General features: G+C 46.4%; 1 protein-coding gene across 1 annotated transcript; it reads left to right on the top strand.

Moving 5' to 3' along the window:
* Nucleotides 1–1505: 1505 nt before the first annotated feature.
* On the top strand, nt 1506–16272 carry LOC308595615 (uncharacterized protein). Its single transcript, XM_081210065.1, has 3 exons — nt 1506–1715; nt 13394–13538; nt 14009–16272. The coding sequence occupies exon 3, from the start codon at nt 14162–14164 to the stop codon at nt 16058–16060; it is 1899 nt and encodes a 632-aa protein (XP_081066191.1). The 5' UTR covers nt 1506–1715; nt 13394–13538; nt 14009–14161; the 3' UTR covers nt 16061–16272.
* Nucleotides 16273–18861: the final 2589 nt, after the last annotated feature.

Genomic DNA, 18861 nt, shown 5'->3' with positions numbered 1-18861 from the left:
TTGCCCCCCCCCCGTCTTACTTTCCTGTCTAGGAATCTAGCTCGTTTCCGTTTAACCCTTGGCAAGCCGAGCGCACCCAACTCACGCCTCTCCCTCTTTCGAGAGGCGGAGCATCGCGCACCAATGGCATCCCGAGAAGGCGGAGGAGGAGAGGTTTATGGATTACTTCCGGGAAGGGATACATTCAGTTTTGGACAGCAGCTGAAAGGCCCCCTAACAGCTGGCCCCTGAACACGGGTCCTAAGAAATCCTCACTGGCTCCCGGTGCGTTTCCGAGCACCATTCAAAGTGTTGGTGCTGACCTTGAAAGCCCCGAATGGTCTCAGCCAGAGGAAAACATTTCCGCAAAAAGATCAAAACTCTGGCATGTAGCCGCAGGTGATACAATAGGAGCCTTTCTGCAATTGGCCTTTGCAACACAACTCACTGGGTGATAACAAAGTATACACGTTTGCCTCTTTGAAACGTAGCCCCGTTTCCTCAATGAATCCACCCATTTCTGGATGAAATGTAACTTCTGCCAGTAAAGCTGAGCTGAAATAGTAAGGAGAGCAAAACAGCAGCCTGTCTGACCCCCGTCAGCCTCCAGACTCCCCCAGTCACGTGGCAGGAGATTCTTCCTGAGCCCCCCCCCCCCGTGAGATGAGTATGACATCATGGATGATCCACACGATCCAAGCAGACTGTTCCAAAGAGCAGATCTCTAGGCCTGAATGAAACGGGTCTGCGATGAGGGATTCTGGAGTCAATAAATCCGCCCTTTCCAGTGATCTCTCAGGCTGGCCAGGAAAAGGCAGGGAGCAGGAATCGTCAGGCATCCCGATTGACAGACAGACTTGTCATGTTGCCCAAACATGAACTCGGAGTCTGATCTGATATCCGTGTACAACGCATTTTGTGACGCGACCGGGGATGTTTTTGGGGTGCTCTCTCTGTGACGGGGGGGGCCTACTATCTGAGGGTGTACAAATTGCAACGCGCTTTAGTTCTGGGCTGCTTCACTCCTCGCATGGGGGGTGGGGCCCTCTGCGCGCAAACAGATCAACAGCTGCCTTGCTTTCTTCCTGGCCTCATTGTGTCACATCTGACGGAGACACAAGGGATGAATTTTACCTGGGTGTCGGGGGGGGGGGGAGGCGTGTGTGCAAAAGCCCAAGCCCCATTTTTCCCGTAACACAGGAGTCACAGAGCCCAACCCGCCGCTCAGTGTGCACCAATACCTAAAACATGGAATGGATCTAAGATCATGGCGTGGGGGGCGGGGGGAGGGAAGGATTTTGCAATGTAAACATTCGGGGGGGGACCGCACTTTGCAAATGGATTGCCGGGATCAGCCCCTCTCCCGCTCTCCTCATCACCTGAACGAAGAAGGGAGGGGGGAACCTTCCTCTCCTTCGCCCCCCCCCCCAATTCCTCCCTTCCTGGTACATCCTCCTTTCACCCCGCCCCCACAACCCCAAATCCCTCCACCATGCGCTGCTCCTCCTCCTCCACCTCCTCCAATCCGGCTTCTGTTTCCGGAATGAGGGGAGAGAGCCCCCCTCCCAAACTGCCTGCTTCTCCCGCAAGTGGAGCTTCTGCGCCGGATTGCTGCTCTGCGGCGTAGCTCTAGGGGAGCGCGCTTCGGAAAGGAAAGGCGGGGCGGCAGGGGAGGGAACCCCCGCCCGATGGATGTTACAGGAAAGGAAATGAGAATCGGGAGCGAAAACAAAGAGGTAAAGGGGTCGCGGGGGGCGGAAAGGGGAGAAAAGGACCCTGAGACCCCCACCAGCTCCCCAAAGCGACTTTCATGGACACTACCGGCAGGGCCTGGATCCCTGCACGTGTGCTGTGAAGGGAGCTTTCCTTGGCCCCTTAGGCGCCTTGGCAGCGGCGGACATGGGACACCTACGCAGGGGGTCCCCACGAGGGCCCCCTTGCCCCGTTTCCCCCGCGCAGGCATCCCTGGGACCCTATGGGCTCCGCACGGATAAAGGCGGGCCATGAAAGGGTTAAGGGGCGTGAGGGACGCCTGGATAGAGACCCCCCCCTGTCCCTAATCTGTGCGTCTTGGGGTGGACCCTCAGGATGGAAAGATGGGGGGTGAGGGGTGAGCCGCGCCAAGGGGGGCCTCTGGGTGCAGGGGAGACTCTGGGACAGAGGGAGTCAAGGAAGTGGGGAGGGGGAGCATCCCTGGGCAGGGAAGGGCAGCAATGATGGGGGAAAAGATAGGTAGAAAAGTCTTTGGGGAAACGTCTTCATCGTGGCACCCGCGGGGATTCTCTCGAGGGGCCGCCTTGGCTTCTCCCTCCCACCTAGGAATCGGCCACCCCATCAAGGCAGCCAGAGGGATCCCTGGAAAGTGGGGGGGTCATGTCCCCCACCCCTTCCTTCCTGCAACCGCCATCCTCTTCCCATAAGCCCCTGCCCTGTCCAGGAAGAGAGGATGGGAGAGGCCTTCTCAGAAGCAGCTCTTCGTTTCCGCAATCCCACCCAGGAAGCAGCCAGAAACCTTTTCCTCTCTCTCAGGCTTCCATCTTTAAGTTTCTCTTCCACTGCATGGTTCCAGTACAAAGAAAAGACAGTAAAACATCAGACATTAAAAACCTCCCGATAGAGGGATGCCTTCAGCTGTCTTCTAAATGTCAGAATGTTGCCCATTTCCTCGCCCTCAGCCTGCTTCTCTGTAACTTCTGTTAAGGAAAAATCTAGGTGCGAGACTTTTCAGTCCCCCAGCTGGTCGGGCAGAGCCCGTGGGTCCCTGCAGAATAAAGGAAGGAGTCCAGCCAACCGGAGCAAATAGCTGTAGACCAAAGTTTATTGCGCAGTAGGTTCAAAGAGCAAATTTTGAACCCCAAGGATGGGGTGACAAAGACTTTTAAAACTTTCCCACCACATCCCAGAATACAGTTCGAAGGGGAGAGGTTAACCTTGGCAAACATGTCCAGACAAGTCCTTGGTACAAGATTAGCATAAGCAGACATGGCAGGGCAAGACTCAGGTATAAGATTAGCATAGACAAATATGTCTTTTTTTAAAAAATGTTTTTTATTAACAGACCAATCATATCAAATCAAATCACATAAATTCTGAATTACAGAGCCCAATTTTAAATTTTGTTGGGGGTACCCATATTTCAAGTTCCGAAAGGGGTCCAATTCTCTTATTGTTACTGCTTTAAAAGTCCACAAATCTGTCCAAATAATGTTCAAAATTCTGTCCAATCCTTTCTTGCTGTTTTCCACATCTCTTCTAGTTGTTTTCATATTTTTTTCCTCTCTCTCTGTCTTTGTGGCCTCTGATTGTCTCCATAAGCAGGTTCAAACAAATTTGTATTCCTGTGTGGGTTTTTCCGTTCGTCCAAGAGTCGTATTTCAGACAGCCGCCGTATTTCATCGCTTCCATAAAGAAAAACATTCTTGCTGTCTACTTATTCACTTTTCACAGGTTTGTCCCTCTTTCTCAGTCCTCGAGGAGGTTCTACCAGGTTCTACCAGGAATCCAGTGTGAAAACAAAGCTTCCTCCTCCCGATAAATCTTTCGACAAGACCCGTCAAAATGGCGACTCCCTTTTTGTTGCTGCGCCATCAAAAGCCCTTGTTCTTTTTCTCGATCTCACATGTCAAGCTTTCGGTAGTAAATTATTTCCACACAGTTTTTAATCATCCTGCTTAGGTCGATTATGCAGCGGTTCTTTTTGAGAAGGGGTTATTGAAGAAAAGAAAAAAAGTCCCCCCCCCTCCATCCAGTCCCGCTCCGGCATACTGAACCTGATGTAATTTCTTCATGTTGTATTCCGTTAAATCCAAACCCGTTGCTCTCGTTTCACAGAGGCCACTTCAGTTAGCAGTTTTCACTCCCGTTCTTCACTTGAAATATGTGCATTTGCTTAATTTCCAATTAAATATCTTGAGCTTATGCAAACCAGTGCACAATCAGAGACAGCATCCGGGAGAGCCGGACTCCACCCGAGGGCTTTATGCCTAGTGCCCTCACCCCCTTATTTCGAATCTGGGCGTGAATTATGGGCACAGCAGGCAAGGCAGCCCCCCCATTCCCTTGGGGGGGCAAGGGAGGCTGCATACTCCCATCACAGCCTCTTAATTACCTTGTGTGGGTCGGAGAGATGTTATTGTCAGCCATCTTCCAATTCGCCCACTGGTGCCCCCCCCCCGCATAGACAAATATGTCTTAAGTACCCATCACCCAAAAGTACAATTCCTTTGCATGTCTGGAGCCTGAGGCGAGTCAGGTGATGAGATTTGGCTTCCTTTGGCTAACAATGAGCCCAGCAATTTTCACCTCTGAGAACTTCCTGGAGTCCTTTTGCCAGGGGGAAATAGCTTTGGAATGGGGGGAACTGGGAAAGGAGATGATTTTATATTATTTTTAAAGTTAGGTGACTTCCCTGAGCTGTCAAGTTGGAAGGATATATTCAGGCATAATATTTGTAATATTTAACTTTAAAGATGTGCCCCCCCCTGTAATTTCCGTAACACTTCGCTTCTTGCGTGGGGGGGGGGAGAATCAGCAGAAGACCTTCGAAGGACCACCTGCCTGTTCAGACTGAGCGATGTTGGTGGAGATGCTCCTTGAGGCCTACAGGGCTGAGGCTGTTGAGGGGTTTAGGTTGCAGATCTTGCTGCTCCATAACAATCTCATTCAGCAAATAAATTTATTACTGAAGGCAAAGAAACATAACAGGATTCAAAAAATAGCAAAAACTTAACTTACGTAAAACCCTAACTTAGCATACCAAAACAGCACTCAACTAAGAATCACACAAGCAGAGTAGAGAAATAGCAGACTAGGAAGTGGGACAAGGCACCTTTAAGCCTTGTAATTTATATTCCATTAAATGTCAGCGTAACCTTGGGACTGGATAACAAGCCTGGCTCACTCCAGTTTAAACCAGCTTCATCTGGTTCCCCAAAACAAGAAAGGTTCTTCATAACCTCATCACAACTTATCCCACCACCAGCTCTCAGCAGAAAGGAAACTGCCGAGTTTCAGGAAGCCTGCATTAGATCAATACTTTTCTATGCCTGGAAAATGCAACCATGACACTTTAAAGGTCAGCACCAACAGTTTGAATTGTGCTTGAAAATGTGCTGGGAGCCAGGTAAGGTCCTTTAGGAGCAGTGATATGTGGTCTCGGCGCTGCTCCCATTCAGTTGCAGTTTTGGGTCACCTTCAAAGGTAGCCCCATGTAGACCACATAGCAGTAGTCCAAGCCGGAAATAACCAGAGCATGCACCACTCTGGCGAGACAGTCTGCAGGGAAGGAGGGTCTCAGCCTGCATTCCAGATGGAGCTGCTAGACAGCTGCCCTGGACACAGAATTGACCTGCACCTCCATGGTCAGCTGTGAGTCCAAAATGACCCCTAGGCTGCACACCTGGTTATTTAGGGGCACAGTTACCCCATCAGGACCAGGGGGTCCCCCACACCTGCCCATCCCCTTGTTCCCCAGGGACAGTACTTCTGTCTTGTCAGGATTCAAGCTCAATCTGTTAGCCACCATCCATCTTCATTTTTTTAAAAAAGATATTTATTAAAGGTTTTAAACAATGAATCACCAGACACATAAAACACCATCACCAACATAGAACAAACAAAAAAGCAAAAAGCAAAAAAGCTAGCACAGAATAAATGAAATACAACATAATCAAGTGTCAAAGAACCAAATTTCCATAACCTTTCGGACTTCCTCACATCTCCCTTTCCTGCGTTCCCAGTTATAAAGTTATAAACAGCAATTCTTCACCTTCTTTCGACTCTTATTTTGCAGTTTTCAGTTATTATGTCTCCAATTTTAAATATTATTATCAAATACTTAGATATTTAAGTTTGACATAATATTAATCAAGGTTTCATCTTTGTTCTTATGTATTACTTATTTTCATACTTCTTTCAACTAAGTTACTGATGCCATGTTGTTTTCTATCCTGCATCATCTTAACATTCATACAGTTTACAATGTTTTTGTAAATAGTCCTTAAACTTTTTCCAATCCTCTTCCACTGTCTCTTCTCCCAGGTCTCGGATTCTGCCAGTCATTTCTGCCAATTCCATATAGTCTATCAGTTGCGTCTGCCATTCTTCCAGAGTGGGCAAATCTTGAGTCTTCCAATGTTTTGCGATGAGTATTCTTGCTGCTGTTGTCGCATACATAAAGAAAGTTCGGTCCTTCTTTAGCACCCTTTGGCCGACAATGCCCAAAAGGAAGGCCTCTGGTTTCTTAGGGAAGGTATACTTAAATACCTTTTTTAGCTCATTATAGATCATTTCCCAGAAAGCCTTAACCCTTGGGCAAGTCCACCAGAGGTGAAAGAATGTTCCTTCAGTTTCCTTACATTTCCAACATTTATTGTCTGGCATATGGTATATTTTTGCAAGCTTGACTGGGGTCATGTACCACCTATATATCATTTTCATAATATTTTCTTTCAAGGCATTACATGCCGTGAACCTCACACCGGTGGTCCATAACCTTTCCCAGTCAGCAAACATAATATTGTACCCAATGTCCTGTGCCCATTTTATCATAGCTGATTTAACCGTTTCTTCTTGAGTGTTCCATTTTAACAGCAAGTTGTACATTTTTGAAAGTACCTTAGTCTTAGGTTCTAACAGTTCTGTTTCTAATTTTGATTTTTCCACCTGGAAGCCTGTTTTTTTCTCCAGATTAAAGGCCTCCCTAATCTGAGCATAATGTAACCCATCTCGCACTTTGTCCTTTAATTTCTCAAAACTCTGCAATCTCCAAGTATCTCCATCTTTTTCTAATATTTCCCAATATTTCGGCCATTTGGCCTCCATATTGAGTCTTTTCTGAGCCTTAGCTTCCATTGGTGACAGCCACCTTGGGGTCTTATTTTCTAATAAGTCTTTGTATTTTATCCAGACATTAAACACTGCCTTCCTGACAATATGGTTCTTGAAAGCTCTATGGACTTTTACCTTGTCGTACCACAAATATGCATGCCATCCAAAAGCGTTGTTAAACCCTTCCAAATCCAAAATATCAGTGTTCTCCAGAAGCAGCCAATCTTTCAGCCAGCAGAAAGCTGCTGATTCATAATACAACCTTAAGTCTGGCAGGGCAAACCCCCCTCTTTCCTTAGCATCAGTTAATATTTTAAATTTTATTCTGGGCTTTTTGCCCTGCCAGACAAATTTAGAAATGTCTCTCTGCCACCTCCTGAAACACTCCACCTTGTCCACAATCTGTAGGGTCTGAAACAAAAACAGCATTTTTGGCAATACATTCATCTTTATAGCAGCAATTCGGCCCAACAAGGAAAGCTTCAATCTTGACCAGCTTTCTAGATCCTTTTTAATTTCTGACCAGCACTTTTCATAATTGTCCTTAAATAAGTTCAAATTTTTGGCTGTCATATTTACCCCTAGGTATTTCACCTTTTTGACCACATTTAAATCTGTCTCTTTCCGAAACCTTTCTGATTCTAAAGTTGTCAATTTTCCCCCCAGAACCTTAGTTTTTTGCTTGTTTAGTTTAAATCCCGCCACCCGACCAAACTCATGAATCAGTTCTAACACCCTTTTCGTACTAGATTCTGGCTCCTGTAATGTCAAGACCAGGTCATCTGCAAAAGCTTTAAGTTTATACTGTTTGGCTCCGACCTGGATTCCTTCAACCAACCGGTCCCCTCTAATCATGCTCAAGAGCACCTCCAGGACCGAAATAAATAACAAAGGGGAAATAGGGCAACCTTGTCGTGTTCCTTTCTCAATCTTAAACTCTTCTGTCACCACATTGTTAACTATCAATTTAGCTTTTTGTTCTGAATAAATTGCATCTATACCATTTTCAAACCCCCGTCCCACTCCCATCCCTTCAAGGTTTTTCTTCATAAACTTCCATGAGATGTTGTCAAAGGCCTTCTCCGCATCTATAAAAATCAATACTGCTTTTGTGTTAATGTTCGTTTGCAGAAGTTCCAGAATGTCAATAATGTTCCTTGTATTATCAAACAAATGTCTACCTGGGAGAAATCCTGCCTGATCTTTATGAATCACTTCGTTTAGCACTCTTTTAAATCTATTTGCTAAAATGTCTGCAAAAAAATTGTAATCCACATTTAAAAGAGAGATGGGACGGTAGTTCTTCAGTTGTGTCTTTTCCGTTTCCGATTTGGGTATCAATGTGATGAAAGCTTCTTTCCACAATTCCGGTGCTTTCTTCCCCTCCATAATCTCATTGCAAACCTCCATTAATGGTTGTATCAAATAATCTTTCAATATCTTATAGTACTTGGAGGTAAGCCCATCTGGCCCTGGAGATTTGCCCAATTGCATATTCTGAATGGCACCTTCAATTTCTTGTGTTATTTTATAGTTCAGTATTGTCCTATTTTCTTGAGACAGTTTTGGTAATCCATTACTTCTTAAAAATTGGTCTATCTCAGTCTCTTTTTGCGGCCCTTGAGTGTAGAGTTGTTTGAAGTATCTCTGGAAACACTTTCTAATCTCCACAGGATTCTGAATATTTCTCCCTTCAATCTCTAGATTAGTAACCGTGTTCAGTTTTTGTCTCTTTTTCAACTGCCATGCTAGCAGTTTTCCACATTTATTTGCCGATTCAAAAGTCCTTTGTTTCATTAACTTAATTTTCCACTCAACTTCCTGATTTATCAGTTTGGAATATTGTGCTTGATAAAGTTTAATTTCTCTCAGAATCTCCTGTGACTTTGGTTTCGATCTTAGCTTTTTCTCACATTCCTTTATTTTCTCCAAGATCTTATCTTTTTTCTCGTTCTGTACTCTTTTCTTTATCGTGTTCTGTTGTATCAGAAACCCCCTCATAACTGCTTTGCTTGCGTCCCAGATTACTCTTTTTTCCACTGTGGTGTTCAAATTTATTTCAAAATAGTCTTTCAAAGTCTTTTGGGCCTTCTTGATAATCTCCTGGTCTCTTAACAAGATGTCATTCATCTTCCATCTAAAGGAGCTGGTTGGAATTAGTCTCATTTCCATCTTTACTGCGTTATGGTCGGAGCAGGTTTTTGGGCAGATTTCCACCTTTCTGGTCTTAGGTGCCAGTCCTCTAGTTCAGTGTTTCCCAACCGGTGTTCCGCGGCACACTACTGTGCCGTGAGACATTGGCTGGTGTGCCGTGGGAGGGAGGCGGGCGAGTCGGGTGGTGAGAGGCGGCGGCGGCGAGGATCCGCGTCGAGCCGGGGGCGGCTCCGCGGTGGTGGTGCCGAGCGGCGGGGCAGCACGTGCAAAAGGGAGGAGCGTGAGACAGCGGAGGAGGAGGAGGCCGGCATGTCCGGGCAGCAGCAGCAACAACAGCAGCAGCAACTCCTGGCGACGGCTCCTCAAGCCCCGCCGCCGCCCCCTCCTCCGCCCGCTATCGCCGCCACCACCACAACAGCCGCCGCCGCCTCAGTTGCCGCCGTCCCTCAGTCGCTCGCTCTGCTGCCTCCTCCCACCCCCAAAGCTTGGAGGTTCCCCGGCAAGGGGGAGGGAAAAAACTTTCACTTTCGTGCGTCCCTCCCGGCGTGACGCTGCGCGCTGACGTCACGGGGCGGGGCTTTAATGGTGGTGTGCCGCGAGATTTTTTTCAGTAAACAGGTGTGCCGTTGCCCAAAAAAGTTTGGGAAACACTGCTCTAGTTATCCATATTTGGTCAATTCTTGTCCATGTCAGTTGGGCTTCAGAAAAGAATGTCCCTTCTCTTCCCAGGGGGTTCTTTGTCCTCCAAATATCAATCAAGTCCATATTGTCGGTTAGTTCAAAAAAGGTTTTTGGTAGTCTACCCTCTTTTGTCACACTTTGACTTTGCGCTTTGTCCATGTTTGTAGATACCACCCCATTCATATCACCCATCATAATGATGTTGCTATAGTCCAGATAGTCCAGCATTGTCTCATGCAGCTTCTTGTAGAATTCCGATTTCCCCTCATTCGGTGCATAAATTCCCAATATCAAAAACTTTCCCCCTTGTGTTTGTATTTCAATTGCCAAAATTCTTCCTTGCTCATCTTTAAAAAGGAATTTTGGTGACAGGCTCTCCTTTGCATATATCACCACTCCTCTTTTCTTCACTCGGTCCGATGAAATAAATTCTTGGCCTAGTCTCTTATTAATTAGCACTTTTCTGTGGAGCCTAGTCACATGTGTTTCCTGCAAGCAAATAATGTCTAATTGCTCTTTCTTTAATAGATGAAATATCCTTCTCCTTTTTTCCGGGGAATTGCAGCCATTAATGTTCCAGCTTAAGAGCTGCAGAGACATCCTGGACAGATCTGTTATCCCTTTGGTGGTGGCGTCTCTTTCTTCTGTTCTTCAGGCCCCAAAGGTATAGGTACAGGCAGTGGCCCAGACCCTGGGGTTCCTACGGTCCCTTTCTGAAGGTCTTCTCCGTAGTCACTCAGAAACTTTTCTTTGTCCCCGGCTGTTTTGATTTTCACTTTCTTCCCTCTGAATGTAAAAGATAGTCCTTGAGGAAATTCCCACCTAAAGACAATTGAATTACTCCTCAGCAATTTCGCCAACTCTGTGTAGCTAGATCTGAGATCCAATAATTGTTTCGGGATATCTTTGTAAATTTCTACTCTCAGGTCTTGAATCTCAAGTGACTTTTGGAAGTGTGCACTCAATATCTTATCTCTTTCCTCCTTTGATCTCAAAGCAATCAAACAATCTCTGGGCCTGTCTCTCCTTGCTACTTTTCCAAGTCTAAAAGCACTCACAATTTTAAAGTCCTTTTGTAAATTCTTTTGTCAGGTACTCAGTTAAGTCCCCTTCTTCAAGTTCTAAGATTGACCTCAATCTCAGGTTGTTTTCCCTGCTTCGTAGTTCTATCATAGACTGATAGGCCTGCTGATCGCCAATCTGCTTGCGCATAGGTTTCACCTCCTCCTTTAAAGCTTCAACTTTCTGATTAGCTTCCTCAGCCAATTTACGGTTTTCTGTGGTGGCTTCAAATAGTTTCCCAATTGATTGTGCATTCAGTGCCACTTGTTGAGTCAGTTTGTTTACGCTGGCTGTGTTTTGATCAATTTTAGATGATTGCTCAGCCACTTGTTTACTCAAACCTTCCAACTTTTCAAAAATTTTGTCCAGTACTGAGGGAGATCCTCCTGCAGCCATGCCTTCTGGCGTAGTTTGCTCGGTTTCTTCCTCTTGTGTCACCAAAATAGCAGGAACAGATGATCTACGCAGCTGTGAAGTTAAAGTCGTTTGTTTAGCTTTAGCTTTGGCTGATCTTGTTTTCCCAGTGCCGCTCATTCCACTTCTGTCTACGTGCCAAGGTCAAACTGCATGCGATCCCATGGGAATCCACAAGCCCAGAGAGTAAACAAAGAGAGAGGAGAAAAGAAAGAAAAACAAGTCCCAGAAAGTTGTAAATCCAAAATCCTCTAGGGGGAGTTCAAACGTATCTTGAGGGAAGCAGCAAATTTATAGTTCATAAAAAGTTTTTTCTCAAATTGTTCCAAAGCTTCAAAACTTTTAAAACAATGTCAAAACAGCCTCAAAATTCCAAAATTCCAAAAAGCCTTCAGGTCTCTTATGGTTAGCAGAGTTATCCTTATAAGTAAAACAATGTCTCTAAAAAGTGCCAGAAACAGTATTTCTATGTAACAGTTCAAGTAGCGCTCAGATGTAACAGTCCAAAGTAACAAAGTCCACAATCTGACAGTTCTGACAGTCTGGCAGTCCGACTGCCTAGGTTCCTTAATCAATTTGTAAATCCAGGGGAAGAGGTAAAAACAAAGTCCACAACTAGAAGAGTTAAATCCATTGATAACAACAAAGTCAGTTCAGGTAATGCACGAATTAGTTCCTTTAGGCGCAGCTTCAAAGGCACCAGACAGATCAAAGTCTTTGCTTTAAGTCTTTAAGCAGAGCCGGGAGATGGACTTCCTGGTTGCGTCTCTTGCTTTGGCCGAATTTTAAATTAATTTAGTCCCAAATTAATACAGTCCCTCTTACTCACGGGTTGTTGCTTTGCTAGTCGAATGTTCCCAGGAAAAAAGGTCAGCGCTCACCGACAGCAGCTACGCGGCTTCACTCCACAGAAAGAGCAATCGACTCACAGCACCGCGCCAGCCCTTCCACGTTCCAGAGCCCCTTACGAGGTCCCTTCTTCGTTTCGGGGGGCGCTTCTGGTGCCCGCCGAGTCCCACGACCACAGGCTTTTGCTGCCTGTGGGTTTCCGACTTGGGTCCCCGCTTCGCCGTAGCGGACGACCCGTTTCTGTGGAGCTTCCCCTTCACAGCGCGAAGGAGGCCGCCATTGCCGTTCGCGCCGCCTCCGGAAGTCTGCCACAATCCATCTTCAAACCACCTCCAGGCACCAACACAGTGCATTCACCACCTTCACTGGTTCTGATTAAAATGAGAAGATCTGTGTATCACCCAAATATTCGTGAACACCCAGCCCAAAACCCCTGATGACCTCTCCCAGCAGCTTCATATAGATATTAAAAAGCATGGGGGAGAGGACAGAGCCCTGAGGCACCCAACAAGTGAGAGCCCAGGGGTCTGAACACTCATCCCCCAACACCACTTTCTGGATATGGCCCAGGAGGAAGGAGGGGAACCACTGTATAACCATTTCCCCAGCTCTCCTAGAGGGTTCAGAAGGACACCATGGCCAAAGGTCTCCAAAGCCACTGAGAGATCTAGCAGAACCAGGAAACAGCTTTCCCCTCAGACTCTAGCGCATGGGAGATCATCATCCAGCGCAACCAGCGCAGTTTCAGTCCCATCATGAGGCCTGAATCCCAATTGGAAGGATCATGGTGGCAGAAGCTTTCCTGGTCCTGCACTCCCAAAAGCTCCAGGCACAATATTTCATTAGCTTTGAAGGGACCATTGGATACTTGGTGGTCTTTTCTTCAAAAGACAAATATTCTGAATACTTTTTAATTGATGTATGATGTAAATAGCGCTTCTGTTTTCCTTGTTCCACATCAGAGAGACTTTGATACACAGGTCTGAGTTCATCGCTCTCCCTGAAATTGCTGTGTTAGCAGCACTGCCTGGACAGTGTGTTTGGGGGTTCAGGGCTGCCTAGACAACAAGACCCCCTTCTCACCCTGGCTTATATGGTCCCAAGGAAAGCCGAGCAGTACGTTAGGCACCAACTTGGCTGCAGGAGTGGCTGGAAGGAAGTGTGCAGGGCACCATCCAACCGTCTTAGAGACGGTGCCACTCTGGATTTGTGTAGGTTTTCCTCTATAGCCTTTTCTTCTCCTGAAGATAACTCAAAAGGAAGTGAAGGAGTGCACCAAAGTTTTACGACCAGAGTTTTCCTTCGCGATGGGCTTCCTTCCCAGGTTGATGAGCCCCATCTGCCCTCACTTTCCTCTGCAGAATGGGTAGAATCTGCCTTCTTGACTGTGGGATTCACTGTTTTTCTCCTCCTCTCCATCCACCAGGGCCTGCCTTCACCTGCAACAGAATTCCCTAATACACCAAGGATTTGAGACCCATCATCTACCCTCACCTGCTTTAGCTTGCCGGTTGAAGCTGTTCCTGGGATTGTGGCCCCTATTCCATCCTGACAGCTCCTGAAAGCCACAGGTGAGAGCTGAGTGCAGGGTGGGGACCAATGGTGGAGAAATTACCCCATAAGGTGCATGGCATTTCCCCCACCAAAAGTACTACTGCTCCCCTAACACCCCATGACATCGTATGATTATGATCTTTAATACAGTCCATCAATAAATCAATACTACATTTTCAAGGTACTATATATTCCACTAAGTACAGTTTATCTATTTGCCTTGAATATCCTGCTTTTCAGTGTCATTTTAGGATAGTCCTGCGTCAGGAGATGGGCACGAGATCAGACAGCACATTATTTTTTAAAAAATAAAGCTGCTTTATGAACATTGGTTGAGGATTTTGAAAGTTGCTCATGAATTACTATCATTTGATATTGCAACTTCACTTCCTAAAAACTGGGAACATGGGTAGGAGGTGAGGGAATGTAGGAGACGTTGAAATAGGAGAAGGTGCTAATGGAGCTTGATGTGTTCTCTTTCCCTTAGTTCAACTTCCTTGAAACCAAAACAGGATTCCCTTTCCTCCTACTCTGAAGAAGGAGATGGAGAAGACACTCAGAACTCCAGGGGATAGGGCACAATTCCCCCCCATTAGGGATAGAAATTAAAATGTGTGAAATGCGGAATACGCTTCATTGAATGAGCACACATAGTTCACATCAACAAACTCCAACAGGGGAGAAACCATGTAAAGGTATGGAGTGTGGGAAACGTTTCACTGATAGTGGAAAACTTAGAACACATCAGCGGACTCACGAGGGCAAGAAAGGATTCCAATGCAGGGAGTGTGGGAAGAACTTCAGTCAAAATGGAAGCCTTAAATTACACCAAAGGACTCACACAGGGGAGAAACCATATGAATGTATGGAATGTGGAAAAAGCTTCAGTCGGAATGCAGACCTTAAAAAACATAAACGGACTCACACAGGGGAGAAACCATATAAATGTATGGAGTGTGAAAAGAGATTTAGTGATACTGGAAACCTTAGAAAACATCAACAGACTCACACAGGGGTGAAACCATATAAATGTCTGGAGTGTGGAAAGTGCTTCAGTCAGAGTGGACACCTCAATATACATAAACAGATTCACACAGGGGAGAAACCATTTAAATGTATGGAGTGTGGAAAGAGCTTCTATCGGAGTGATACACTTAGAATACATCAATTGACCCACACAGGGGAGAAACCATATAAATGTATGGAGTGTGGAAAGAGCTTTAGTGATAATGGAAAGCTTAGAATACATCAACGGACTCACACAGGGGAAAAACCATTTAAATGTATGGAGTGTGGAAAGAGCTTCAGTCAGAGTGGACACCTCAATATACATAAACAGATTCACACAGGGGAGAAACCATATAAATGTATGGAGTGTGGAAAGTGCTTCAGTCAGAATGGAGACCTTAAATTACACCAGCGGATTCACACAGGGGAGAAACCATTTAAATGCCTGGAGTGCGGAAAGAGCTTTCGTGAAAATGGAAAACTTAGAACACATCAGCGGACTCACACAGAGGAGAAACCATTTAACTGCCTGGAGTGCGGAAAGAGCTTCAGTCAGAGTGGAAGCCTTAGAACACATCAACGGACTCACACAGGGGAGAAACCATTTAAATGTCTTGAGTGTGGAAAGAGCTTCAGTCAGAGTGGACACCTCAATATACATCAACGGACTCACACAGGGGAGAAACCAATTAAATGTTTGGAGTGCGGAAAGAGCTTTAATGATAATGGAGGCCTTAGAACACATCAACGGACTCACACAGGGGAGAAACCATATAACTGTATGGAGTGCGGAAAGAGCTTTAATGATAATGGAGGCCTTAGAACACATCAACGGACTCACACAGGGGAGAAACCATTTAAATGTCTGGAGTGTGGAAAGTGCTTCAGTCAGAGTGGATACCTCAATATACATAAACAGATTCACACAGGGGAGAAACCATTTAAATGTTTGGAGTGCGGAAAGAGCTTCAGTTTCAATGGAAACTTTAGAGAACATCAACGGACTCACACAGGAGAGAAACCATTTAAATGCCAGGAATGCGGAAAGTGCTTCAGTCAGAATGGAGACCTTAGAAAACATAAACGGACTCACACAGGGGAGAAACCATATAAATGTATGGAGTGCGGAAAGAGCTTCAGTTTCGATGGAAACCTTAGAACACATCAACGGACTCACACAGGGGAGAAACCATTTAAATGCATGGAGTGCGGAAAGAGCTTCAGTCACGATGCAGGCCTTAGATCACATCAACGGACACACACAGGGGAGAAACCATATAAATGTATGGAGTGTGGAAAGAGCTTCATTCAGAATGGAGACCTTAGAAGACATCAACGGACTCACACAGGTGAGAAACCATTTAAATGCATGGAATGTGGAAAGTGCTTCAATCAGAGTGGATACCTCCGTATACATCAACGGACTCACAAAGGGGAAAAACCATTTAAATGCATGGAGTGTGGAAAGAGCTTCAGGCAGAGTGCACACCTTAGAGTACATCGGCAGACACACAGGGGAGAAACTGTTTAAATGTATGGCGTGTGGTAGGTGCCCTGTGTCCTTCCAGCGTCTTTCTTCCCTTGCTCCCTTCTGCCGGTTTGTGTGCCTGACTTAGGTATCCTGTGTGCTGTATTTTTTTACTGCTGAAACTGGATTTGCTCTCAGGAGCTAAGTTTTGTGCCTCACTGGGAACCCAGTGAGAACTGTATGCTTTGAAAACTCAGTAAACTATTACTGAAGAAGTCCTGCTGCCTCTGTGTGTGTTTTTGACGTCAGTGTGGGAATTGCTTTACACGTGGCCCCTACCCTGCCGATACTTGGCTCGTGCCCTGGAGTTGCTGTACTCAAGCATGCAAGATGGGTGCATCTGTGTGTGACTGGTTTTTGCACCAAACTCTCTCACCCTCACCACCGCATGATCTCCGAATACTGCTTCTTCAGTAGAACTTCTCCCTGCCTCCTACATGTTCTGAAGAAAACTTAAAATGCTGTAATTTAATGGGAGATTTCCCCCAAGCCTTTTTGCAATAGGGGGAAGGAGGGGCTGCAGGTAGCAGGGAAGTCTCCTGGGGGGCCCATCTTCCCTCACGAACCCCATGAGGCAATCCCAGAGCTCCTGCTTATTCTGGGGTTTGGGGAAGATAGTCCTTTTCTATAGTCCCAGAAGTTATTATTCTTCCTGCCAGAGGACCAGTGTACATATTATTATTGTATTGAATTTACTGTTGTTGCTGCTTTTGCTGTCATGGACTGGCTGGGTGAAAGGGGGGGAGGCACCAGCTGGGGGACACCCAAGGGAAGAAGGCTCAGAGTCCGGGTCTTGTATGCCCCCAAATGCTATCAAAACTCCTAGGTCTGGCCAATTAAATGCTGATATGGGAGCTGTTGGGGGCCAGGTCGGTTCTTTCTTTTTCGCCTCTCCTCTGGAAAAGTTCTCTTTCTTTTGGGGTTTGATTACTTCTGCCTCCTTCAGTGCCCACTGCACCATCAGCGAGGTTATGCCCTCCTGCTTAAGATGTTACACAAGGGGGACTCCCTGCCCTTCCGACATGTTGCAGATAAAATAAAAGGTGGGGCGAAAGCAGTTTGAAAAGACTGGTGGCCAGCAAGGGCCACAGTGAGAAAGCCTATAGAAAAAAAAAAGACTCATAACCCCCTCGGCTGCACAGCCTGCCAGTCCTGGGCAGAGAACTCGCAGTTGTGCCAAGAGGAGAGAGAGCCTGATCTCTGCAGCCCCAGCCCACAGCCGGACAGGAGCCTTCAAGCAAAACACAAAGCGAGAAAACGCCTCTTTCCTCACAGCTTCAGCCCCTCTTGGCCGTGCTAGATACACTACATAGACATTCACAGAGCTGGGAGCCTGCTGCTGCCTGCTTGAGGCACCCACAGCTGGCCGAGACACGCAGAGCCAAAGCCCATAGCTCCCTCGGTTCAGGCACCCACAGCTGGGTGGGCTCAAAGAAAGCCTCGATTTATCTGAGTCACGCCACCAAATGTTGTGCAGTGCTTCCTTCGTTTGCAACCGCTTTGAATTACAACCGTTTTGGATTACAACCTGTCAGTATCTCAGCTCGCAGTCAGAGGTAACTGGCCTCCCCCGGGCAACCGACTGAGATACTTGTTGACCTTCCGATCTGCTTCTCCCGGCAGGATACAGGCAAGGCCATAAATCGGCGATCCTCCTCAGACGTGAGAAGAACACACCATCCTCCCTCTCCCTGCATTCCCCCAGGGAGGGGAAAAGAGACAGACAGGAGTCTATTTACATTTCTTTATTCCTGTCATTTCAGCAGTACAGAGAAACGTGACTGCACTCTCCAGACTCTGGCAGTAGAGTCACAACTCCACCCCTGTACTTCCAGTACAGGTCAGATGACACTCTGAGCTAACATCCGGTGCTCAGTACAGAGAATAGACTGCCCCTTTTCCCCAACAGTACAGTTCCAGACATCAACATCCTGTTTTGCATTCCAGCCACCCGCAGCTGGCTTTTGCATTGCTGCTTTTTCCTGACACCGAAGTCCGTGCCCCTTTTTTTTGGATTACAACCCATTTTGGGGGGGGGAGGCCCCATTGGCGAAAGCACGCCTTGGGTTACAACCTGTTTTGGTTTACAACCGGACCTCCGGAATGGATTACAGTGGTACCTCGGGTTACATACACTTCAGGTTACAGACTCTGCTAACCCAGAAATAGTACCTCGGGTTAAGAACTTTGCTTCAGGGCGAGAACAGAAATTGTGCAGCGCGGCAGCAGCAGGAGAAACCATTAGCTAAAGTGGTGCTTCAGGTTAAGAACAGTTTCAGGTTAAGAACGGACCTCTGGAACAAATTAAGTACTTAACTCAAGGTACCACTGTATGGTTATAAACCAAGGTACCACTGTATACCCCCAGAGGCTATAAAAACTCCTAGGTCTGGCCAATAAACTCAGGAGCCAGGAGGAGATAAGAATCCAACGATTTTATTACAGGCAGTCAATATTGGGAATGGGAAAGGACTTTTCAACATGTTAAAAGAAAATTATGGGTTTGGAGACTACTCAACAGCCCAGCTCACCAGGGTACAAGTCCCCCACGGGTCCATGCGGTCAGTAAACGAAGGAAATTCCAGCCAAGCATTTTGGAGCAAAGAGCAGTCAGTAGACTGAGATCCTTTACTGTTGTGCAACAGGTTCAAACAGCAGTGAGGGAACTCTGACCCTGGGGCGACATTGACTTTTAAAACTTTCCCACCAAATCCCAGGATACAGTTCGCACAGCAGCATCAATACATCATTGCTACATCACTAAAACGTCAGAAAGGGGAGGATTACACAAGATTAGCATAGGC

This window comes from Podarcis bocagei (assembly GCF_964188305.1).
Source record: "Podarcis bocagei genome assembly, chromosome: 10".
In the NCBI taxonomy this organism is placed as follows: domain Eukaryota; kingdom Metazoa; phylum Chordata; class Lepidosauria; order Squamata; family Lacertidae; genus Podarcis; species Podarcis bocagei.
Note: the sequence above shows the minus strand (reverse complement) of the source record. Positions and strands in the feature narration are given on the sequence as shown.

Bases quoted from the DNA above. Each gene is read 5' to 3' on its own strand.
- LOC308595615 (XM_081210065.1), top strand. From the start codon at position 14,162: ATGAGCACACATAGTTCACATCAACAAACTCCAACAGGGGAGAAACCA.